General features: G+C 48.5%; 1 protein-coding gene across 1 annotated transcript; it reads right to left on the reverse strand.

The window, feature by feature from the left end:
• Positions 1–1065: 1065 nt before the first annotated feature.
• On the reverse strand, positions 1066–26159 carry eif3ba (eukaryotic translation initiation factor 3, subunit Ba). Its single transcript, XM_065000886.1, is given in 22 exon segments — positions 1066–1655; positions 1965–2074; positions 2229–2415; positions 4496–4621; positions 7321–7459; positions 7555–7633; positions 8191–8316; positions 9589–9682; positions 11614–11824; positions 13930–13976; positions 14670–14698; positions 14754–14812; positions 17832–17940; positions 17943–17962; positions 20083–20131; positions 20134–20260; positions 20474–20536; positions 20538–20603; positions 20728–20773; positions 21366–21506; positions 24739–24940; positions 25921–26159. Coding segments are annotated over 21 exon segments (2118 nt in total). The 5' UTR covers positions 26021–26159; the 3' UTR covers positions 1066–1655; positions 1965–1976.
• Between the last annotated feature and the right edge of the window lie 127 nt (positions 26160–26286).

The raw sequence follows: 26286 nt of genomic DNA on the forward strand, positions 1-26286 counted from the left end.
GGTTTGCTTTTAAGAAGCATCCTAAAATACTACATATGTGTCGATGAGAATAACTATGGAGGACAGCGTTGGATTGGTTTGCCACGCATTCAACGGGGAGTTTGGCGCGCGACGCTGGATGCGAGACTCAAGTGAGCGGTGGAAGGATGGATTCCCTGGATACGGGTAGTTCAAATGATTGACTGTGTGCGGGGAGAGAGAATCGGAGAAGATGGCTTTGGCAACAATAGGTTCGCTACCACCAGTTGATCCTACAAATCAGGAATGGGAGGAGTACTGTGAAATAATGTAACATTTCTTTGCTGCTAATGAAACAACTGATGCCGCTATACAGAAAATACATACTCATGCGCGTTGTCGGTGGTCAAACATGCAACTCAATGAGAAACCTGTTGCGCCCTGATAAACCATTCATAGAAATGCGCTGGTTTCAAAGAAGGGGAAGCAGCCAATAAACTGTTATCGTTGCTAAGGCCAACACAGAGCGTCTGACTGTAAATTCAAACATGAAAAGTGTGATGCATGTGGGATGATAGGACATTGCGAGGGCGTGCCGCAATAAGAAAACGCAACGGGCTACAGAAAAGAGAACGGACAGAGAACCAAATACCTCGTGACGCTCTAACTCCCACTCAAATCAAGTAACAGACAGTGGAAAGTGAGTGCGCAGGCGCAGAGCAAAGCGTTCTCAACGTACAGGGAGCTCATATGAAAAAGGTGACGCTTTCTAAATCCATTTTTACTTTGTCACTATGGGGTATTGTGATGTCATTATGGGGTATTGTGTGAAGATTGATGAGGAACACAAACAATTTACCGTGACGACAGGACACCAGTTAATGAACGGTACGATGCACCTTAGTTGCACTGCCTGTTAATGAACGGTACGATGCACCTTAGTTGAAGACACTGCCTGTTAATGAACGGTATGAAGGCACTGCTTGAACTACGTCACTCTGGTATGAGAACGTCTGGCTAAATAGAGAAAATATAAAACACTTTCAACACATGAATAAATATATAAAAACAACCTTAAGCAACATGTAAAAACCACAGACAAGATGATTTGTATGACGTTTATCTTTATTGACGTCGAAGATCATGTGATAGTTGTGGTCTAGTATGATAACAACAACAACAACGTCAGGTAGTCTAAACGGAGGAGGATACCACTTCAACACACTACTACTACAACACAGCCTTGAACGTTTGGTCATCAGGAGAACACTCTCTTTAGCCTCACACACACACTGCCACGTCACACACCCCGTCCTCATCCCTCCCCTTATGGTAAGGTGTGACCGTTGCCACGGTAACGACGGTTAAAGACTGCAAGGGGGTGTAGTCAAGATAAGGATAGAAAGTGAGTGAGCGAGGATAGATTATGAGAAAAAAAAAAAGACAGTATTGTTCTATTTCAAAAAGTGGCAGAAAAAGACCAAGGTGATGAATAAAAAATTAAGAGTTTAAAAGTTGGTTTCCTCCTCCTCCCTCAGTTGTTAGCTTGCTGTAGTCGCTATACCACAAGGCACGCTTTGATGATGTCACAAAGAGAGAATGGTGGAACTCTGGCGACTCCCAAGATTCTCAGCGTAGTTTTCCCTCCTCCAGTCGACAAGGCAACGCCCCCCTCTAGTCCCCACGCAAAAATGGACCTGGAGAGAAAGAGGGGGGGAGAAACCGTCAAAACCACAGCCAGTTAGTGTGTAGGTTGTGTGTGTGTGTAGGCAGTGTGTGTGTGTGTAGTGAGTGTGTGTAGGTAGTGTGTGTGTGTGGGTAGTGAGTATGTGTGGGTAGTAGTGTGTGTGTGGGTAGTAGTGTGTGTGTGGGTAGTAGTAGTGTGTGTGGTAGTAGTGTGTGTGTGTGTATGGGTAGTGTGTGTGTGTGGGTAGTAGTGTGTGTGTGTATGGGTAGTGTGTGTGTGTAGGTAGTGAGTGTATTTGGGTAGTGCGTGTGGGTGTTACCTGCGTAGGGGACTACTCTCCGAGGGGAATGATTTCTTCGTTGATAAAAAACTCAATGGTCTCCTCCTCCCAGTCATCTGTGTTACTGTCCAGCTCGTCAGTGTCCACTCCTAGAGACAGAGAGAGGTCAGGGGTCAAGCTTAGTAAGCCTGGTCCCCAAGCCAGAACGGCCCATCTCCCTGTTTCTGTAGCGTGAGACAGTTGGACGGAAGAGTCTGGGCCGCCATAGATGGAGACGTAAAGAGGGGGGGGTTATCTACGTACCTCCTCGGAGCTGCAGGCGGGCGGTCTTCTGTTCGTGGTGCTGCTGCAGGGCAGCCTCCCGGTAGGTACGGTAGTCCTCCATCATGCTCCTCCTCTTGTCCACCAGCTCCCTGGAGGCCTTCGACTGGCTCAGACGATCCTTCTGCTCAAAGATCTTAGAGTACTTCTTCAGGTCCTTCTTGATCACCTGGGGAACGAACGGGTCAAAACACAAGGAGAAAAACACGTTACACGTAGCAACAAGACTGTCAGGGTCCCAGCTAAGCCCATGTTATAGTAGCAACAAGACTGTCAGGGTCCCAGCTAAGCCCATGTTATAGTAGCAACAAGACTGTCAGGGTCCCAGCTAAGCCCATGTTATAGTAGCAACAAGACTGTCAGGGTCCCAGCTAAGCCCATGTTATAGTAGCAACAAGACTGTCAGGGTCCCAGCTAAGCCCATGTTATAGTAGCAACAAGACTGTCAGGGTCCCGGCTAAGCCCATGTTATAGTAGCAACAAGACTGTCAGGGTCCCAGCTAAGCCCATGTTATAGTAGCAACAAGACCATCAAGGGTCCCAGCTAAGCCCATGTTATAGTAGCAACAAGACCATCAAGGGTCCCAGCTAAGCCCATGTTATAGTAGCAACAAGACCATCAAGGGTCCCGGCTAAGCCCATGTTATAGTAGCAACAAGACTGTCAAGGGTCCCGGCTAAGCCCATGTTATAGTAGCAACAAGACCATCAAGGGTCCCGGCTAAGCCCATGTTATAGTAGCAACAAGACTGTCAAGGGTCCCGGCTAAGCCCATGTTATAGTAGCAACAAGACTGTCAGGGTCCCGGCTAAGCCCATGTTATAGTAGCAACAAGACTGTCAGGGTCCCGGCTAAGCCCATGTTATAGTAGCAACAAGACCATCCCGTTGTTATAGTAGCAACAAGACCATCAAGGGTCCCGGGCCCATGTTATAGTAGCAACAAGACCATCAAGGGTCCCAGCTAAGCCCATGTTATAGTAGCAACAAGACCATCAAGGGTCCCGGCTAAGCCCATGTTATAGTAGCAACAAGACTGTCAGGGTCCCGGCTAAGCCCATGTTATAGTAGCAACAAGACCATCACGGGTCCCGGCTAAGCCCATGTTATAGTAGCAACAAGACTGTCAGGGTCCCAGCTAAGCCCATGTTATAGTAGCAACAAGACCATCAAGGGTCCCGGCTAAGCCCATGTTATAGTAGCAACAAGACCATCAAGGGTCCCAGCTAAGCCCATGTTATAGTAGCAACAAGACCATCAAGGGTCCCAGCTAAGCCCATGTTATAGTAGCAACAAGACCATCAAGGGTCCCAGCTAAGCCCATGTTATAGTAGCAACAAGACCATCAAGGGTCCCAGCTAAGCCCATGTTATAGTAGCAACAAGACCATCAAGGGTCCCGGCTAAGCCCATGTTATAGTAGCAACAAGACCATCAAGGGTCCCGGCTAAGCCCATGTTATAGTAGCAACAAGACCACCAAGGGTCCCGGCTAAGCCCATGTTATAGTAGCAACAAGACAGTCACGGGTCCCGGCTAAGCCCATGTTATAGTAGCAACAAGACCACCAAGGGTCCCGGCTAAGCTCATGTTATAGTAGCAACAAGACAGTCACGGGTCCCGGCTAAGCCCATGTTATAGTAGCAACAAGACCATCAAGGGTCTCGGCTAAGCCCATGTTATAGTAGCAACAAGACCATCAAGGGTCTCGGCTAAGCCCATGTTATAGTAGCAACAAGACAGTCAAGGTCCCGTCTAAGCTGATGTTATAGTAGCAACAAGACTGTCAGGGTCCCGTCTAAGCTGATGTTATAGTAGCAACAAGACAGTCAAGGTCCCGTCTAAGCCCATGTTATAGTAGCAACAAGACTGTCAGGGTCCCGTCTAAGCTGATGTTATAGTAGCAACAAGACTGTCAGGGTCCCGGCTAAGCTGATGTTATAGTAGCAACAAGACTTTCAGGGTCCCGGCTAAGCTGATGTTATATATACACGCAGTCAGACACATTACAACAAAACTCTTTCGACACACAGAAGTTTAGACAGAAGTCACTACTTGTCCAGACACTGAACAAGTTTTTGGATTCTATTGGTTTAAAACAACCTTGATGACAGAGTAAATACCCTTTATAAATACTGGGGACACACACACACACACTCACACACACACACACACACACACACACACACACACACACACACACACACACACACACACACACACACACACACACACACACACACAGATACGTACCTTGATGGAGTCCTGTGTGAGCAGGGTAGCAGGCCGAGGTCTCCAGAGTAGCTGACAGAAACGGTCCTTGTTGTTCTTCTGGAGGAGACGCCCCTGGAAGGTCCACAGCCAATAGGCATTGTCCACCTGACGGGAGAGACAACCCCCTTTTTAAAAACACACTTGGTGTGGCTCAGATATAAACACACTTGGTATGGCTCAGATAATAACACACTTGGCTCAGATATAAACACACTTGGTGTGGCTCAGATATAAACACACTTGGTGTGGCTCAGATATAAACACACTTGGTGTGGCTCAGATATAAACACACTTGGTGTGGCTCAGATATAAACACACTTGGTGTGGCTCAGATATAAACACACTGTGGCTGTGACGACCCTCCCACTCTGTCTGCCGTATTCTGTCTTTGTTCTTGTTTCCTTATTAGGATGCCGGTGGGCGGAGTTGAGAGGGTCGTCAGCTTCATGGGAAACACCTGGGCCAGATGTCTCCCAGGATAAATAGACCTCTAACACATTCATGGAGGAGACTCTCTCCATGCAGACACCTTTGTAGATTGTGTTGTGGTTCTTGGTGGCCTTTTGTTTGTTTGCTTTGGCACCTTTCAACACCCTGCATTATCACATTCATGCATGCAAAACACTCACTTATACTACTGATTACTGATTACACACACCATTGTATATTTTCCTTAGTTGCTTTAGTTAATAAATATATATTTTGTTACTCCTTATCTCCACGTTGCCTCCCTTTGTTACGGGCTTTGAGCCGGTTCGTGACAGTGGCTCAGATATAAACACACTTGGTGTGGCTCAGATAAAAACACACTTGGTATTCAGATATAAACACACTTGGTATGGTTCAGATAATAACACACTTGGCTCAGATATAAACACACTTGGTATTCAGATAAAAACACACTTGGTGTGGCTCAGATAAAAACACTTTTTTTCTCTCCCCGATTGATGAAAAGAACAAAGTACACGAGCAGAAAAGGAGAAGGGATTTTTCTGAAGTTGTGTCTGTGTGTTCTGCTACAAACCAATCTAGAAGAAAAAGAAAACGCACACCTGTTTAGGAGAGGTGCTGGCTAGGGGAGTAGAACACCTGTTTAGGAGAGGTGCTGGCTAGGGGAGTAGAACACCTGTTTAGGAGAGGTGCTGGCTAGGGGAGTAGAACACCTGTTTAGGAGAGGTGCTGGCTAGGGGAGTAGAACACCTGTTTAGGAGAGGTGCTGTTTAGCTGCTGGCTAGGGAGTAGAACACCTGTTTAGGAGAGGTGCTGGCTAGGGGAGTAGAACACCTGTTTAGGAGAGGTGAACACCTGTTTAGACGAGGTGCTGGCTAGGGGAGTAGAACACCTGTTTAGGAGAGGTGCTGGCTAGGGGAGTAGAACACCTGTTTAGGAGAGGTGCTGGCTAGGGGAGTAGAACACCTGTTTAGGAGAGGTGCTGGCTAGGGAGTAGAACACCTGTTTAGGAGAGGTGCTGGCTAGGGAGTAGAACACCTGTTTAGAACACCTGTTTAGGAGAGGTGCTGGCTAGGGGAGTAGAACACCTGTTTAGGAGAGGTGCTGGCTAGGGGAGTAGAACACCTGTTTAGGAGAGGTGCTGGCTAGGGGAGTAGAACACCTGTTTAGGAGAGGTGCTGGCTAGGGGAGTAGAACACCTGTTTAGGAGAGGTGCTGGCTAGGGGAGTAGAACACCTGTTTAGGAGAGGTGCTGGCTAGGGGAGTAGAACACCTGTTTAGGAGAGGTGCTGGCTAGGGAGTAGAACACCTGTTTAGGAGAGGTGCTGGCTAGGGGAGTAGAACACCTGTTTAGACGAGGTGCTGGCTAGGGGAGTAGAACACCTGTTTAGGAGAGGTGCTGGCTAGCGGAGTAGAACACCTGTTTAGGAGAGGTGCTGGCTAGGGGAGTAGAACACCTGTTTAGGAGAGGTGCTGGCTAGGGGACTAGAACACCTGTTTAGGAGAGGTGCTGGCTAGCGGAGTAGAAAACTTGAACATTAAAGAGAGCCGCACAGTCTAGGAGCTCAGATGCAAAAAAATAAAATAAATTACCAACGTTTCAACAGCCAAGCTGTCTTCAAATCAAATCAAATGTATTTATATAGCCCTTCGTACATCAGCTGATATCTCAAAGTGCTGTACAGAAACCCAGCCTAAAACCCCAAACAGCAAGCAATGCAGGTGTAGAAGCACGGTGGCTAGCCAAGATGTAATCACAAACACTGCGGGATGACTCGTTTACGTTGTGTCAAAAGACACAGGTGTCTGTAATCACGGCCAAGAGTGGCCTGATATCATTGGTTAATTATTGTGGTACAAACCAACCTTCATTTGGTTGATCTTCCATTTAAATAAACATGACAGTAGGAGTTTATTCCCTGTGTGTGTGTCAGTGTGTGTGTCAGGTGTGTGTGTGTGTGTGTGTCAGGTGTGTGTGTGTGTGAGGTGTGTGAGTGTGTGTGTCAGGTGTGTGTGTGTGAGGTGTGTGTGTGTCAGGTGTGTGTGAGGTGTGTGTGTGTGTCAGGTGTGTGAGTCTGTGTGTGTCAGGTGTGTGTGTCAGGTGTGTGTGTGTGTGTGTGTGTGTGTGTCAGGTGTGTGTGTGTCAGGTGTGTGTGTGTGTCAGGTGTGTGAGTGTGTGTGTGTCAGGTGTGTGTGTGTGTGTGAGGTGTGTGTGTGTCAGGTGTGTGTGAGGTGTGTGTGTGTGTGTCAGGTGTGTGAGTCTGTGTGTGTCAGGTGTGTGTGTCAGGTGTGTGTGTGTGTGTGTCAGGTGTGTGAGTGTCAGGTGTGTGTGTGTGTGTGTGTGTCAGGTGTACCTTGTGACTCCACCAGGACACAGAGGTCACCAGGTATCGTCCCGTAGGGTCCCACTCTACGTCAGAGGCCATGTAGTGTTCAACCATGTTCATCATGGTGCAGTCAGAGGTGTCCACAAACGCCAGGGCCCCGTTCATACTGGAGGAGAGGACAGGGTTAACACAGGAGGGGAGATCTCTCTCTCACACACACACACACACACACACACACACACACACACACAGGTCTTGTACCTCCTGAGTCCAGCCAGCACCATGAACTGTCCCTGAGGACTCCAGAAGATGCTGTTGGCCTGCTGCTTGTCAAACATCTCTGGAGAGAGAAGGGGGAGGAGAGGAAAGAGAAGAAGGGGGGAGAGAAGGGGGGGAGAGAAGGGGGGAGAGGGGGGGAGAGAGAGAGAGAGAGAGAAGGGGGAGGAGAGAGAAGGGGGAGGAGAGAAGGGGGGGAGGAGAGAGAGAGGGGAGAGAGAGGGGGAGGAGAGGAGAGAGAGGGGGAGAGGGGGAGAGAGGGGGAGGGAGAGAGAGAGAGAGAGAAGGGGGAGGAGAGAGAAGGGGGAGGAGAGAGAAGGGGGAGGAGAGAGAAGGGGGAGGAGAGAGAGGGGGGAGAGAGAGAGGAGGAGAGAGAAGGGGGAGAGAGAGAGGGGAGAGAGAAGAGAGAGAGGGGAGGAGAGAGAATGTTACAGTAACAGACTGTGTTGTTTGCCAAAGGACTGAATACGACATCTGACAACAGTAGAGACGGAATAACTTATAGACATTACAGAGTCATGAGATATTCTCAGGTAAAGGTTGGACTGAGAGAGAGAGGGGGAGACATCCTTATAGACATTACAGAGTCATGAGATATTCTCAGGTAAAGGTCGTACTCACTGATGAGTTCTATCTTCCCGTTGTTCTTGACGTGGTAGAACGAGGCGTTGATTCTGGGAGATTCACCGTGCAGGACGGCAAACTTACTGCCGTTGGGCTCCCACGCAAACGCTATGATGCTCTCCGCTAGGGGACGACAACACTGGTGTTACTATACCTGGTGGTGTTACTGCACCTACAAACGCTATGATGCTCTCCGCTAGGGGACGACAACACTGGTGTTACTGCACCTGGTGGTGTTACTGCACCTACAAACGCTATGATGCTCTCCGCTAGGGGACGACAACACTGGTGTTACTATACCTGGTGGTGTTACTGCACCTACAAACGCTATGATGCTCTCCGCTAGGGGACGACAACACTGGTGTTACTATACCTGGTGGTGTTACTGCACCTACAAACGCTATGATGCTCTCCGCTAGGGGACGACAACACTGGTGTTACTATACCTGGTGGTGTTACTGCACCTACAAACGCTATGATGCTCTCCGCTAGGGGACGACAACACTGGTGTTACTATACCTGGTGGTGTTACTGCACCTACAAACGCTATGATGCTCTCCGCTAGGGGACGACAACACTGGTGTTATTATACCTGGTGGTGTTACTGCACCTGGTGGTGTTACTGCACCTACAAACGCTATGATGCTCTCCGCTAGGGGACGACAACACTGGTGTTATTATACCTGGTGGTGTTACTGCACCTGGTGGTGTTACTGCACCTACAAACGCTATGATGCTCTCCGCTAGGGGACGACAACACTGGTGTTATTATACCTGGTGGTGTTACTGCACCTGGTGGTGTTACTATACCTGGTGGTGTTACTGCACCTACAAACGCTATGATGCTCTCCGCTAGGGGACGACAACACTGGTGTTATTATACCTGGTGGTGTTACTGCACCTGGTGGTGTTACTGCACCTACAAACGCTATGATGCTCTCCGCTAGGGGACGACAACACTGGTGTTATTATACCTGGTGGTGTTACTGCACCTGGTGGTGTTACTGCACCTACAAACGCTATGATGCTCTCCGCTAGGGGACGACAACACTGGTGTTATTATACCTGGTGGTGTTACTGCCGTTGGGCTCCCACGCAAACGCTATGATGCTCTCCGCTAGGGGACGACAACACTGGTGTTACTATACCTGGTGGTGTTACTGCACCTGGTGGTGTTACTGCACCTGGTTGTGTTACTGCACCTGGTGGTGTTACTGCACCTACAAACGCTATGATGCTCTCCGCTAGGGGACGACAACACTGGTGTTATTATACCTGGTGGTGTTACTGCACCTGGTGGTGTTACTGTACATTATCAGTGGGGGGTTTCTGTCCGTCTTGTCAGAGTGGGGGGGGGGTCTGTCCATCTTGTCAGAGTGGGGGGGTGTGCGTTACCAGTTTTAGATTCCGGGTCTCCCTTCATCTCCACCACGTCAACAGGAACCTGCTTCTCTCTCATCCTGAAGATCTCAAAGTTGGTCACCACACCCTGAGAGAAGGAGAGAACGAGAGGAGATGACAGAGAGGAGAGAGAATGATGGAGGAGATGACAGAGAGGAGAGAAAATGGAGGAGAGGAGGAGAGAACGAGGAGAGGAGAGAACGAGGAGAGGACAGACAGGAGAGGACAGACAGGAGGAGAGAACGAGAGGAGAGGACAGACAGGAGGAGAGAACGAGAGGATAGGAGAGGACAGAGAATGATGGAGGAGATGACAGAAGAGGAGAGGGAGAACGATAGAGGATGAGGACAGAGAGAGAAAGGAGACTTGTAAATGAGGTTTAACATCAAAGCATTCACCCTCCCTCTGTTCTCCTCCCCCTTCACCCTCCCTCTGTTCTCCTCCCCCTTCACCCTCCCTCTGTCCCCCCCCTTCACCCTCCCTCTGTTCTCCTCCCCCTTCACCCTCCCTCTGCCCCCCCCTTCACCCTCCCTCTGTTCTCCTCCCCCTCCCCCTGTTCTCCTCCCCCCTCACCCGGAGTTCCTTTGGTGTCCGGTCCACCTTGACCAGAGGTAGTCTCCCTCTGTTCTCCCCCTCCCCTCCCTCTGTTCTCCTCCCCCTTCACTAACCTGAGTTCCTTTAGGTGTCCCCCCCCTTCACCCTGACACAGAGGTCTCCCCTCTCCCTCTGCCTCCCCCCCCTCACTAACCTGAGTTCCTCTAGGTGTCCGGTCCACCCTTGACACAGAGGTAGTCTCCCTCCCTCTGTACTCCTCCCCCTTCACTAACCTGAGTTCCTTTAGGTGTCCTGTCCACCTTGACACAGAGGTAGTCTCCCTCCCTCTGTCCTCCCCCCTTCACTAACCTGAGTTCCTTTGGTGTCCGGTCCACCTTGACACCTCCCTCTGTCCTCACTCCCCCTTCACTAACCTCCCTTTGGTGTCCCTCCACCTTGACCTCTGTTCAGAGGTAGTCTCCCTCTGTTCTCCTCCCCCTTCACCCTGAGTTCCTCTGTGTCCCCACCTTCACACAGAGGTAGTCTCCTGTCTCTGTCCTCCCCCTTCACTAACCTGAGTTCCTTTAGGTGTCCGGTCCACCTTGACACAGAGGTAGTCTCCTGTCTCTGTCTCTCCCCCTTCACTAACCTGAGTTCCTTTAGGTGTCCGGTCCACCTTGACACAGAGGTAGTCTCCCTGTTTCTCCCTCCCCCTTCACTAACCTGAGTTCCTCTAGGTGTCCGGTCCACCTTGACACAGAGGTAGTCTCCCTGTCTCTGTCCCCCCTTCACTAACCTGAGTTCCTTTAGGTGTCCGGTCCACCTTGACACAGAGGTAGTCTCCCTGTCTCTGTCCTCCCCCCTTCACTAACCTGAGTTCCTTTAGGTGTCCGGTCCACCTTGACACAGAGGTAGTCTCCCTGTCTCTGTCCTCCTCCCCCCTTCACTAACCTGAGTTCCTTTAGGTGTCCTGTCCACCTTGACACAGAGGTAGTCTCCTGTCTCTGTCCTCCTCCCCCTTCACTAACCTGAGTTCCTTTAGGTGTCCTGTCCACCTTGACACAGAGGTAGTCTCCCTGTCTCTGTCCTCCTCCCCCCTTCACTAACCTGAGTTCCTTTAGGTGTCCTGTCCACCTTGACACAGAGGTAGTCTCCCTGTCTCTGTCCTCCCCCCTTCACTAACCTGAGTTCCTTTAGGTGTCCGGTCCACCTTGACACAGAGGTAGTCTCCCTGTCTCTGTCCTCCCCCTTCACTAACCTGAGTTCCTTTAGGTGTCCGGTCCACCTTGACACAGAGGTAGTCTCCCTGTCTCTGTCCTCCCCCTTCACTAACCTGAGTTCCTTTAGGTGTCCGGTCCACCTTGACACAGAGGTAGTCTCCCTGTCTCTGTCCTCCCCCCTTCACTAACCTGAGTTCCTTTAGGTGTCCGGTCCACCTTGACACAGAGGTAGTCTCCCTGTCTCTGTCCTCCCCCCTTCACTAACCTGAGTTCCTTTAGGTGTCCGGTCCACCTTGACACAGAGGTAGTCTCCCTGTCTCTGCCAGTGCAGTTTGCAGTCCACCACATTGAAGAGGTTCCTGACTCTGATCTCCTGTCTGGAGGGAAGCTGCATCAGAGTCACTCTGGCTGGGATGTCTTTGTCCTCGGGGACCCAGAACGCTATGATGTTATCGCCTGGGGACCAGGAGAAGTCCCTGCAGAGGGGAGGAGGGGATTAATACACACACACCGCGATGATGTCATCACCTGGGGACCAGGAGAAGTCCCTGTAGAGGGGAGGAGGGGATTAATACACACACACACACCGCTATGATGTCATCGCCTGGGGACCAGGAGAAGTCCCTGTAGAGGGGAGGACAGGTGGTGTTTCTCTAACTAGTCTCTGTCTGACAGGTGGTATTCCTCTAACTAGTCTCTGTCTGACAGGTGGTATTCCTCTCCTCTAACTAGTCTCTGTCTGACAGGTGGTATTCCTCTAACTAGTCTCTGTCTGACAGGTGGTATTCCTCTAACTAGTCTCTGTCTGACAGGTGGTATTCCTCTAACTAGTCTCTCTCTGACAGGTGGTGTTCCTCTAACTAGTCTCTGTCTGACAGGTGGTGTTTCTCTAACTAGTCTCTGTCTGACAGGTGGTGTTCCTCTAACTAGTCTCTGTCTGACAGGTGGTATTCCTCTCCTCTAACTAGTCTCTGTCTGACAGGTGGTATTCCTCTAACTAGTCTCTGTATGCTGTCTGACAGGTGGTGTTCCTCTAACTAGTCTCTGTCTGACAGGTGGTATTCCTCTAACTAGTCTCTGTCTGACAGGTGGTATTCCACTAACTAGTCTGTCTGACAGGTGGTATTCCTCTAACTAGTCTCTGTCTGACAGGTGGTATTCCTCTAACTAGTCTCTGTCTGACAGGTGGTGTTCCTCTAACTAGTCTCTGTCTGACAGGTGGTATTCCTCTAACTAGTCTCTGTCTGACAGGTGGTATTCCTCTAACTAGTCTCTGTCTGACAGGTGGTATTCCTCTAACTAGTCTCTGTCTGACAGGTGGTATTCCTCTAACTAGTCTCTGTCTGACAGGTGGTATTCCTCTAACTAGTCTCTGTCTGACAGGTGGTATTCCTCTAACTAGTCTCTGTCTGACAGGTGGTATTCCTCTAACTAGTCTCTGTCTGACAGGTGGTATTCCTCTAACTAGTCTCTGTCTGACAGGTGGTGTTCCTCTAACTAGTCTCTGTCTGACAGGTGGTATTCCTCTAACTAGTCTCTGTCTGACAGGTGGTATTCCTCTAACTAGTCTCTGTCTGACAGGTGGTATTCCTCTAACTAGTCTCTGTCTGACAGGTGGTATTCCTCTAACTAGTCTCTGTCTGACAGGTGGTATTCTCTAACTAGTCTCTGTCTGACAGGTGGTATTCCTCTAACTAGTCTCTGTCTGACAGGTGGTATTCCTCTAACTAGTCTCTGTCTGACAGGTGGTATTCCTCTAACTAGTCTCTGTCTGACAGGTGGTATTCCTCTAACTAGTCTCTGTCTGACAGGTGACAACTAGTCTCTGTCTGACAGGTGGTTCCTCTAACTAGTCTCTGTCTGACAGGTGGTATTCCTCTAACTAGTCTCTGTCTGACAGGTGGTATTCCTCTAACTAGTCTCTGTCTGACAGGTGGTATTCCTCTAACTAGTCTCTGTCTGACAGGTGGTATTCCTCTAACTAGTCTCTGTCTGATTCAGGTGGTATTCCTCTAACTAGTCTCTGTCTGACAGGTGGTATTCCTCTAACTAGTCTCTGTCTGACAGGTGGTATTCTCTAACTAGTCTGTCTGACAGGTGGTATTCCTCTAACTAGTCTCTGTCTGACAGGTGGTATTCCTCTAACTAGTCTCTGTCTGACAGGTGGTATTCCTCTAACTAGTCTCTGTCTGACTGGTCTCTAGTCTGTCTGACAGGTGGTATTCCTCTAACTAGTCTCTGTCTGACAGGTGGTATTCCTCTAACTAGTCTCTGTCTGACAGGTGGTATTCCTCTAACTAGTCTCTGTCTGACAGGTGCTAGTCTGACAGGTGGTGTTCCTCTAACTAGTCTCTGTCTGACAGGTGGTATTCCTCTAACTAGTCTCTGTCTGACAGGTGGTATTCCACTAACTAGTCTGTCTGACAGGTGGTATTCCTCTAACTAGTCTCTGTCTGACAGGTGGTATTCCTCTAACTAGTCTCTGTCTGACAGGTGGTATTCCTCTAACTAGTCTCTGTCTGACAGGTGGTGTTTGGTAACTAACTGATTAAGGGTCAACATCCCCAGGATAAAGACTCACTTGATGCCACTGATCTTCAGACTCTTCTTATCCAACAGGCCCATGGACTACGACAGGAGAAAACAGGATGTTATTAAGTACAGACTCACCAGTCTGTTACACAGACACTCAGAGTAATACTGGTCTTAAGTTAACTTACTGGGGTCATAGATGCTCAGAGTAATACTGGTCAATCTAACTTACTGGGGTCTCATAGATGCTCAGAGTAATACTAGTCAATCTAACTTACTGGGGTCTCATAGACACTCAGAGTAATACTAGTCAATCTAACTTACTGGGGTCATAGATGCTCAGTGTGGGGACTTACTGGGGTCATAGATGCTCAGTGTGGGGACTTACTGGGGTCTCATAGATGCTCAGTGTGGGGACTTACTGGGGTCTCATAGACGCTCAGTGTGGGGACTTACTGGGGTCATAGACGCTCAGTGTGGGGACTTACTGGGGTCTCATAGATGCTCAGTGTGGGGACTTACTGGGGTCTCGTAGATGCTCAGTGTGGGGACTTACTGGGGGTCATAGATGCTCAGTCTGGGGACTTACTGGGGTCTCATAGATGCTCAGTGTGGGGACTTACTGGGGTCATAGACGCTCAGTGTGGGGACTTACTGGGGTCATAGATGCTCAGTGTGGGGACTTACTGGGGTCTCGTAGATGCTCAGTGTGGGGACTTACTGGGGTCTCGTAGATGCTCAGTGTGGGGACTTACTGGGGTCTCGTAGATGCTCAGTGTGGGGACTTACTGGGGTCTCATAGATGCTCAGTGTGGGGACTTACTGGGGTCTCCAGATGCTCAGTGTGGGGACTTACTCAGTGTGGGGACTTACTGGGGTCTCTCAGTGTGTCCTGGGTCATCCTGGCAAAGAACTTCCCATCGTGACTCCACCTGGAGAAACAGACACACGTTAGAACAATGCAGCTAGGGAGAGAACCAAGACAGACCGCTGTAGGGGAGAGAACCAAGACAGACCGCTGGAGGGGAGAGAACCAAGACAGACCGCTGCAGCTAGGGAGAGAACCAAGACAAGACAGACCGCTGCAGCTAGGGAGAGAACCAAGACAGACCGCTGTAGTTAGGGGAGAAACCCAGACCGCTGCAGCTAGGGAGAGAACCAAGACAGACCGCTGCAAGACAGTTAGGGGAGAGAACCAAGACAGTTAGGGAGAGAACCAAGACAGACCGCTGCAGCTAGGGGAGAGAACCAAGACAGACCGCTGTAGTTAGGGAGAGAACCAAGACAGAGGGAGAGAACCAAGACAGACCGCAGCTAGGGGAGAGAACCAACCTGACATTGCAGGGGGAGAGAACCAAGACAGACCGCTGTAGTTAGGGAGAGAACCAAGACAGACAGACGCTGCAGCTAGGGAGAGAACCAAGACAGACCGCTGTAGTTAGGGAGAGAAAAGACAGAACCAAGACAGTTAGGGGAGAGAACCAAGACAGACCGCTGCAGCTAGGGAGAGAACCAAGACAGACCGCTTAGGGAGAGAACCAGTTAGGGGAGAGAACCAAGACAGACCGCTGCAGCTAGGGAGAGAACCAAGACAGACCGCTGCAGTTAGGGAGAGAACCAAGACAGTTAGGGAGAGAGAACCAAGACAGTTAGGGGAGAGAACCAAGACAGTTGCAGCTAGGGAGAGAACCAAGACAGACCGCTGCAGCCGCTGCAGCTAGGGGAGAGAACCAAGACAGACCGCTGTTAGTTAGGGAGAGAACCAAGACAGACCGCTGCAGCTAGGGGAGAGAAACCAAGACTGTAGTTAGGGAGAGAACCAAGACAGACCGCTGTAGTTAGGGAAGAGAGAACCAAGAGAGACCGACAGGTGCAGACAGTTAGACAGCTAGGGGAGAGAACCAAGACAGACCGCTGCAGCTAGGGAGAGAACCAAGACAGACCGCTGCAGCTAGGGAGAGAACCAAGACAGACCGCTGTAGTTAGGGAGAAACCAAGACAGAGGGGAGAGAACAAGACAGACCGCTGTAGCTTGCTGTTTGGGGTTTTAGGGGGTTTCTGTACAGAGAACCAAGACAGACCGCTGCAAAGACTGCAGCTAGGGGAGAACCAGAGAACCAAGACAGACCGCTGCAGTAGGGAGAGAACCAAGACAGACCGCTTAGAGAGAACCAAGACAGTTAGGGGGAGAGAACCAAGACAGTTAGGGGAGAGAACCAAGACAGTTGCAGCTAGGGAGAGAACCAAGACAGACCGCTGCAGACAGTTAGGGAGAGAACCAAGACAGACCGCTGTAGTTACACCTGCATTGCTTGCTGTTTGGGGTTTTAGGCTGGGTTTCTGTACAGCACTTTGAGATATCAGCTGATGTACGAAGGGCTATATGAATAAATTTGATTTGATTTGTAGTTATGGGAGAGAACAAAGACAGACCACTGCAGCTAGGGAGAGAACCAAGACAGACCGCTGCAGCTAGGGAGAGACAGACCAAGACAGACCGCTGACAGACCGCTGCAGCTAGGGGAGAGAACAGACCGCAAGACAGACCGCTGCAGCTAGGGACTTTGAGAGAGAACCAAGACAGACCGCAGCTAGGGGAGAGAACCAAGACAGACCGCTGCAGCTAGGGAGAGAACCAACAGACCGCTGCAGCTAGGGGGAGAGAACCAAGACAGACCGCTGCAGCTAGGGAGAGAACCAAGACAGACCGCTGCAGCTAGAGAACCAAGACAGACCAAGACAGTTAGGGAGAGAACCAAGACAGACCGCTGCAGCTAGGGAGAGAACCAAGACAGACCGCTGTAGTTAGCCAAGACAGTTAGGGAGAGAACCAAGACAGACCGCTGTAGTTAGAGAGAAACCAAGACAGTTAGGGAGAGAACCAAGACAGACCGCTGTAGTTACACCTGCATTGCTTGCTGTTTGGGGTTTTAGGCTGGGTTTCTGTACAGCACTTTGAGATATCAGCTGATGTACGAAGGGCTATATGAATAAATTTGATTTGATTTGTAGTTATGGGAGAGAACCAAGACAGACCGCTGCAGCTAGGGGAGAGAACCAAGACAGACCGCTGCAGACTGCAGGGGAGAGAACCAAGACAGACCGCTGCAGCTAGGGAGAGAACCAAGACAGACCGCTGACAGTTAGGGGAGAGAACCAAGACAGACCGCTGCAGCTAGGGAGAGAACCAAGACAGAAAGCAAGAGAACAAGTTCTGCTGTTTGTTCTTGGCTACTAGAAGATGTGATGAGACATGAAAACAGATTTGATTTGTGGGTAGTCAGGACCTTACTAGACAGATGTAGAGACATGAAAACAGACAGACCGGAGGGAGAGAACAGGCCTTACTAGAAGATGTAGAGACATGAAAACAGAGAGGTTGGTAGTCAGGCCTTACTAGACAGATGTAGAGACATGAAAACAGACAAGAGGTGGGTAGTTCTTGCCTTACTAGAAGATGTAGAGACATGAAAAAGACATGACAAACAGAGAGGTGGGTAGTCAGGCCTTACTAGAAGATGTAGAGACATGAAAACAGAGAGGAGGGTAGTCAGGCCTTACTAGAAGATGTAGAGACATGAAAACAGAGAGGTTGGTAGTCAGGCCTTACTAGAAGATGTAGAGACATGAAAACAGAGAGGTGTGTAGTCAGGCCTTACTAGAAGATGTAGAGACATGAAAACAGAGAGGTGTAGTCAGGCCTTACTAGAAGATGTAGAGACAGGAACAGGATAGAGACATGAAAACAGAGAGGTGTGTAGTCAGGCCTTACTAGAAGATGTAGAGACATGAAAACAGAGAGGTGGGTAGTCAGGCCTTACTAGAAGATGTAGAGACAGGAACAGGATAGACATGAAAACAGAGAGGTGTGTAGTCAGGCCTTACTAGAAGATGTAGAGACAGGAACAGGATAGAGACATGAAAACAGAGAGGTGGGTAGTCAGGCCTTACTTGAAGATGGGCCAGTGGGCGGAGCTCTCACAGTGAAAGCCTCTCTTCTTCTGGCCAGTCAGAATGTCCCAGATGATGATGGCCTGGGGGTCCTCCTTTGTGTCCATCAGGGACTGAACGTCACCACGTACCTACCAAGCATTATATAACACCGTTATGTGTAGCTTCATAAGGATTCGTACAGATGACATAGACAGGTTATAACCACACTAGGCTCACCATGTACAGGGTAACTGCCAAAATTAAAGGAAACACTTGAGTCAACGAGGGGGATACAAAGTATAATGAAAGCAGGTGCTTCCACACAGGTGTGGTTCCTGAGGTAATTAAGCAATTAACATCCCATCATGCTTAGGGGCGGCAGGGTAGCCTAGTGGTTAGAGCGTTGGACTAGTAACCGGAAGGTTGCAAGTTCGAATCCCCGAGCTGACAGGGTACAAATCTGTCGTTCTGCCCCTGAACAGGCTGGTAACCCACTGTTCCTAGGCCTCATTGAAAATAAGAATTTGTTCTTAACTGACTTGCCTAGTAAAATAAAGGTAAAATTTTTAAAAATTAAATAGGGTCATGTATAAAAATGCCCAGTTGCCCATTATCTTGGCTAGCATGGCTAGAAGAAGAGATCTCAGAGACTTTGAAAGAGGGCTCTGAAAGGAGCACAGGGGTTTTAAAGGGTGTGTGAGTCTCAGTAACTGGATCCCAGATGAACACTTCTGGGAGATTCTGGATCGGCACCTCGAGACAGAGACCACAACAAAACACCAAATTAAGGATTTTATCGTGCGTTTTCACACCACCATCAACAAAGACACACAAATTAAGTGATTTTATCGTGGAAGAACACCCTTTCCCAGTGATTAGTCACACCTATTCCCAGTGATCCCTATTCCCAATGATTAGACTTTTCCCATTTAGTCACACCAGGTCCCTATTCCCAGTGATTAGACACACCAGGTCCCTACTCCCAGTGATTAGACACACCAGGTCCCTATTCCCAGTGATTAGTCACACCTGGTCCCTATTCCCAGTGATTAGACACACCCAGGTCCCTATTCCCAGTGATTAGACACACCCGGTCCCTATTCCCAGTGATTAGACACCTGGTCCCTATTCCCAGGTCCCTATTCCCAGTGATTAGACACACCCTAGGTCCCTATTCCCAGTGATTAGACACACCAGGTCCCTATTCCCAGTGATTAGACACACCAGGTCCCTATTCCCAGTGATTAGACACACCAGGTCCCTATTCCCAGTGATTAGACACACCAGGTCCCTATTCCCAGTGATTAGACACACCAGGTCCCTATTCCCAGTGATTAGACACACCAGGTCCCTATTCCCAGTGATTAGACACACCAGGTCCCTATTCCCAGTGATTAGACACACCAGGTCCCTATTCCCAGTGATTAGACACACCAGGTCCCTATTCCCAGTGATTAGACACACCCGGTCCCTATTCCCAGTGATTAGACATGGTCTAGTGGGTTAACTGCCTTTTCAGGGGCAGATTAGACGACAGATTTTACCTTGTTGGCTCCCAGTGGATTCCCAGATCTCCCTATTCCCAGCAACCTTTTCGGTTTACAAGTCCAACGCTCTAACCACTAGGCTATTAGCCCCCCAACCACTGGGCTACCTACCCAGTGATTAGACACACCCTCCCTCTAACCACTAGGCTACCTGCCCCCCCCAGTAACCACTAGGCTACCTGCCCCCCTCTAACCACTAGGCTACCTGCCCCCCTCTGATTACCACTGGGCTACCTGCCCCCCTAACCACTAGGCTACCTGCCCCCCAACCACTAGGCTACCCAGTGCCCCCACCTCTAACCACTATTCCCAGGATTAGACCCCCCCCCAGTAACCACTAGGCTTAGACACTGCCCTATTCCTAACCACTAGGCTACCTGCCCCCCCTAACCACTAGGCTACCTGCCCCCACCTCTAACCACTAGGCTACCTGCCCCCACCTCTAACCACTAGGCTACCTGCCCCCCCCCTAACCAATAGGCTGCCTGCCCCCCCTCTAACCACTGGGCTACCTGCCCCCCCTAACCACTAGGCTACCTGTCCCCCCCTAACCACTAGGCTACCTGCCCCCCTCTAACCACTAGGCTGCCCCCCCTATTCCCAGTAACCACTAGGCTACCTGCCCCCTCTAACCACTAGGCTACCTGCCCCCCCTAACCACTAGGCTACCCCCCATCAGGCTTCATAGATGTGATATAGACAGGCATGTATTATTCATTAGCGATTGGTTACCTCTATTCCCAGGGGAGAAGTCGATCAGAGACACTCCTGGTGGCTGAAACGTTGGATCTGCTTGAACTTCTCTCCGCCCCACAATGCAATGCCTCGCTGGTGGAATTCCCAGTGATTAGCCAGGTAGGTTCCCTTGGGAGACCAGCGCACATAGGTCTCTGTCCAGCGCTACAGGGACACAACACGGTCACAACCTCAGAATCAAATCAATATACACCACGGCAAAGACTCTGATTTACGCAATCAAACCTTCTACTTTTTAAGCATCAAAGCCGTAAAAACGATTTCTGTAGCTGTAGAATGCTCAGTGCAAAAAAATAAATTGATTGGTTGAACCATCATCTCACTGCCCTGTCGTGATTGGTTGAATGGTTGACTCACCGCCCTCTCCTCGGAGACGATTGGATCCTTGGCGTCGTTGTTGAAGATGGCGGTCCTCTCTCCCTGATTCGTAGATGACGCTGTACTGGTCACGACAGTCAGGGTCCTCCATCCAGTGACGCATGTTACCCTGGCAACACAAACAGGAAGTGACCGTTAGTAATGACTTGTCCCCCCCCTATTCCCAGTCCCTCCACAACACCGGGTGGGTATTCTCTGAATGTGTGGTTGAAGTGACCGTGTGTAACACTCACAAAGTCCTTGAAGGGCTGCTTCTCAGGAGTCTCCAGTGATTAGACACTCGTCACTGATGCTCATGTTACCTGGAACACAACGTCACCATCTACAGCAGACAGTTCTATAACATGTATATCTATGGCAAACAATTCCGCCGTGTTGATGTTGTGCCTAGATGCCCAGAACATCCCATATAACAGCTGGAATGATGACCCTGAACACCCCATATAACAGCTGGAATGATGCACTGAACACCCCATATAACAGCTGGAATGATGCCCCGGACACCCCATATAACAGCTGGAATGATGCCCCCCCAGAACACCCCATATAACAGCTGGAATGATGCCACCCCCCTATTCCCAGACACCCCCCTATATAACAGCTGGAATGATGCCCTGAACACCCCATATAACAGCTGGAATGATGCCCCTGAACATCCCATATAACAGCTGGAATGATGCCCCAGTGAACACCCCATATAACAGCTGGAATGATGCCCCGAACACCCCATATAACAGCTGGAATGATGCCCCCAGAACACCCCATATAACAGCTGGAATGATGCCCCGAACACCCCATATAACAGCTGGAATGATGCCCCTGAACACCCCATATAACAGCTGGAATGATGCCCCTGAACACCCCATATAACAGTGATGTGGTGTTTTCTTACTTGTCGAAGTCAGTGAACACATTGACTCTGAAGGTGTGCTGCTTGTCCAGCTTGTAGCCGTCAGCGTTCTTCACTGCCTCCAGAGCCTGAGTGGGAGCACCATACTCCAGGAAGATGTACCTACAGAAGAGATAACATTAACTACAGGTTAACTAACTATAGGTCTGAGTGGGATACTCCAGGAAGATGTACATTTACATTTACATTTAAGTCATTTAGCAGACGCTCTTATCCAGAGCGACTTACAAATGGTGCTTTCACCTTATGACATCCAGTGGAACAGTAGTGCATCTAGAGTCTTTTAAGGGGGGTGAGAAGGATTACTTTATCTATCCTAGGTATTCCTTAAAGAGGTGGGGTTTCAGGTGTACCTACAGAGGAGATAACTACAGGTTAACTAACTATAGGTCTGAGTGGGATACTCCAGGAAGATGTACCTACAGAGGAGATAACTACAGGTTAACTAACTATAGGTCTGAGTTGGATACTACAGGAAGATGTACCTACAGAGGAGATAACTACAGGTTAACTAACTATAGGTCTGAGTGGGATACTCCAGGAAGATGTACCTACAGAGGAGATAACTACAGGTTGACTAACTATAGGTCTGAGTGGGATACTCCAGGAAGATGTACCTATAGAGGAGATAACTACAGGTTAACTAACTATAGGTCTGAGTGGGAGCCCCATACTCCAGGAAGATGTACCTATAGAGGAGATAACTACAGGTTAACTAACTATAGGTCTGAGTGGGAGCCCCATACTCCAACAAGATGTACCTATAGAGGAGATAACTACAGGTTAACTAACTAGGAGTGGGAGCCCCATACTCCAGGCAGATGTACCTACAGAGGAGATAACTACAGGTTAACTAACTATAGGTCTGAGTGGGAGCCCCATACTCCAGGAAGATGTACCTACAGAGGAGATAACTACAGGTTAACTAACTATAGGTCTGAGTGGGATACTCCAGGAAGATGTACCTATAGAGGAGATAACTACAGGTTAACTAACTATAGGTCTGAGTGGGAGCCCCATACTCCAGGAAGATGTACCTATAGAGGAGATAACTACAGGTTAACTAACTATAGGTCTGAGTGGGAGCCCCATACTCCAGGAAGATGTACCTACAGAGGAGATAACTACAAGTTAACTAACTATAGGTCTGAGTGGGATACTCCAGGAAGATGTACCTACAGAGGAGATAACTACAAGTTAACTAACTATAGGTCTGAGTGGGATACTCCAGGAAGATGTACCTACAGAGGAGATAACTACAGGTTAACTAACTATAGGTCTGAGTGGGATACTCCAGGAAGATGTACCTACAGAGGAGATAACTACAGGTTAACTAACTATAGGTCTGAGTGGGATACTCCAGGAAGATGTACCTACAGAGGAGATAACTACAGGTTGACTAACTATAGGTCTGAGTGGGAGCCCCATACTCCAGGAAGATGTACCTACAGAGGAGATAACTACAGGTTAACTAACTATAGGTCTGAGTGGGATACTCCAGGAAGATGTACCTACAGAGGAGATAACTACAAGTTAACTAACTATAGGTCTGAGTGGGATACTCCAGGAAGATGTACCTACAGAGGAGATAACTACAGGTTAACTAACTATAGGTCTGAGTGGGATACTCCAGGAAGATGTACCTACAGAGGAGATAACTACAGGTTGACTAACTATAGGTCTGAGTGGGATACTCCAGGAAGATGTACCTATAGAGGAGATAACTACAGGTTAACTAACTATAGGTCTGAGTGGGAGCCCCATACTCCAGGAAGATGTACCTATAGAGGAGATAACTACAGGTTAACTAACTATAGGTCTGAGTTAACCCCATACTCAACAAGATGTACCTATAGAGGAGATAACTACAGGTTAACTAACTAGGTGATGATTAGACCCTATTCCCAGGAGCCCCATACTCCAGGAAGATGTACCTACAGAGGAGATAACTACAGGTTAACTAACTATAGGTCTGAGTGGGAGCCCCATACTCCAGGAAGATGTACCTACAGAGGAGATAACTTAACAGGTTAACTAACTATAGGTCTGAGTGGGATACTCCAGGAAGATGTACCTATAGAGGAGATAACTACAGGTTAACTAACTATAGGTCTGAGTGGGAGCCCCATACTCCAGGAAGATGTACCTATAGAGGAGATAACTACAGGTTAACTAACTATAGGTCTGAGTGGATACTCCAGGAAGATGTACCTACAGAGGAGATAACTAGGTTAACTAACTATAGGTCTGAGTGGGATACTCCAGGAAGATGTACCTACAGAGGAGATAACTACAGGTTAACTAACTATAGGTCTGAGTGGGATACTCCAGGAAGATGTACCTACAGAGGAGATAACTACAGGTTGACTAACTATAGGTCTGAGTGGGATACTCCAGGAAGATGTACCTACAGAGGAGATAACTACAGGTTGACTAACTATAGGTCTGAGTGGGATACTCCAGGAAGATGTACCTATAGAGGAGATAACTACAGGTTAACTAACTATAGGTCTGAGTGGGAGCCCCATACTCCAGGAAGATGTACCTACAGAGGAGATAACTACAGGTTAACTAACTATAGGTCTGAGTGGGAGCCCCATACTCCAGGAAGATGTACCTACAGAGGAGATAACTACAGGTTAACTAACTATAGGTCTGAGCGGGAGCCCCATACTCCTGGAAGATGTACCTACAGAGGAGATAACTACAGGTTAACTAACTATAGGTCTGAGTGGGATACTCCAGGAAGATGTACCTACAGAGGAGATAACTACAGGTTAACTAACTATAGGTCTGAGTGGGATACTCCAGGAAGATGTACCTACAGAGGAGATAACTACAGGTTGACTAACTATAGGTCTGAGTGGGATACTCCAGGAAGATGTACCTACAGAGGAGATAACTACAAGTTAACTAACTATAGGTCTGAGTGGGAGCCCCATACTCCAGGAAGATGTACCTATAGAGGAGATAACTACAGGTTAACTAACTATAGGTCTGAGTGGGAGCCCCATACTCCAGGAAGATGTACCTATAGAGGAGATAACTACAGGTTAACTAACTATAGGTCTGAGTGGGAGCCCCATACTCCAGGAAGATGTACCTATAGAGGAGATAACTACAGGTTAACTAACTATAGGTCTGAGTGGGAGCCCCATACTCCAGGAAGATGTACCTACAGAGGAGATAACTACAGGTTAACTAACTATAGGTCTGAGTGTGAGCCTCCCTGAACCCTCCTGCAGCCTCCCTGAACCCTCCTGCAGCCTCCCTGAACCCTCCTGCAGCCTCCCTGAACCCTCCTACAGCCTCCCTACACCCTCCTACTTCTCACCCCTTAGTGAGTCCTTCAGGTCCGTCTACCGTGGGGTAGAACTCGTTGGTGATCTTGCCGAACTTGGAGAATATCTTGTGGATGACGTTCTTCAGTTTCTCCAAGCGCTCGGGGCCGACCTGGGGCACATTGTCCACGACAACCACAGAGTCTATCCCGTCTGCCTCCTGGGGCTTCTCCCGCAGCAGGTCACCCAGTAGCTCTACGGGGAGGGGGTAAAGAACATGTTATTTGATGAGGTAGTTTATCAAACCAGGGTTCTCCATATCATTGATTGTGTATAGACAAAGACGGGCTCATGTATTAATAATGCCATTAAGTATACACTTTTATTTTAATATCCAAAGCGACTCATGTGTGCATACATTTTTACATGTTTTACCATTAACTGGAGACACTGTCATCTAAAATTAGCTCTCTTGTCCCCCCCAAAAAAGTGAATTTACAATTTTTGCCACACCTGCTGAAAATGAAACTTGGGTAAAGACTGTGAGGATGTAGTTGGGGCTTTGTTATAGTTTATAAAAACACACATCTGCATTCACTATTATCTGACAGCTGGTAGTTGAGGTTAGACAGTAAAACACTGACGGCGGGGAGTCAAAATGTCCCGCTTCAACTAACAACTGGAAACAAAAACAGTTATGCTCGCATTTGTTTACAATAAGAACATAGCTAACAAACAAAATGTTGTAAAATGTCACAGACGTAGTAAATATTTCTCCTTTTGGTTCGCCATCTGTATGGACAACTGAGTGAATCGGTATGAATGAATCCACTGTTAGATTTTAGCAGCTACTGTAGCTAACTAATATTATCACTTAAAATTAACATCCACACAAAAAAAGTTATCATTAACTGATCTTCACGTTGACCCTTCAAAAAAAAACATGTTTAAAAAAATATTGTAACAATTATTTACATCCATTTTGGTTTATAATTACATATTGATGGCCTTGTAGCTAACTAACATTATCACTTAATGAACGTCCACATTAACTGATCTTCACGTTGAACCTTCAAATATATTTTAAATATGTCAATTAATTATATCCATTTTGGTTTATATGTCCATGTACTACATATGATGGCCTTGTAGCTATCTACTATGTGTTAAAAACAACGTGCTAAGCGGCTCTCCAGGCCGCATTATAATCCGGCATCTTTCCTGCGTTTCCTCACCTTCATCGTCGACATCATCTTCAAAGTCTTCTGGGTCACTGAACGACGGTTCCTCCTCGTCGAAATCGACATCAACCGGCATATCCTCCGTGTCGTGCATTTAACAGGCTAAATAAGTGTGTTTTAGTCGACGCTAAATCGGTGTAAAATGTAGATTTTGTGTATCACCATGTGCGATTTACGTGAAAATGGACGAATTGCGGGGAAACGTCGAGGAGGAGTTTAACTTCCGGTTTCACTACAGACACGTGTTAGTGTGTCGATAGGCTTCAAGTGCGATGCGATGCCTTTTAGATTCAGTTTACCAGATTGTATGAGATCGGAGAAAATGCGCAGTTGCTGTTCATGTCTTTTTAAATAGATTTT

This window comes from Oncorhynchus nerka, linkage group LG15, assembly GCF_034236695.1.
Source record: "Oncorhynchus nerka isolate Pitt River linkage group LG15, Oner_Uvic_2.0, whole genome shotgun sequence".
NCBI lineage: Eukaryota > Metazoa > Chordata > Actinopteri > Salmoniformes > Salmonidae > Oncorhynchus > Oncorhynchus nerka.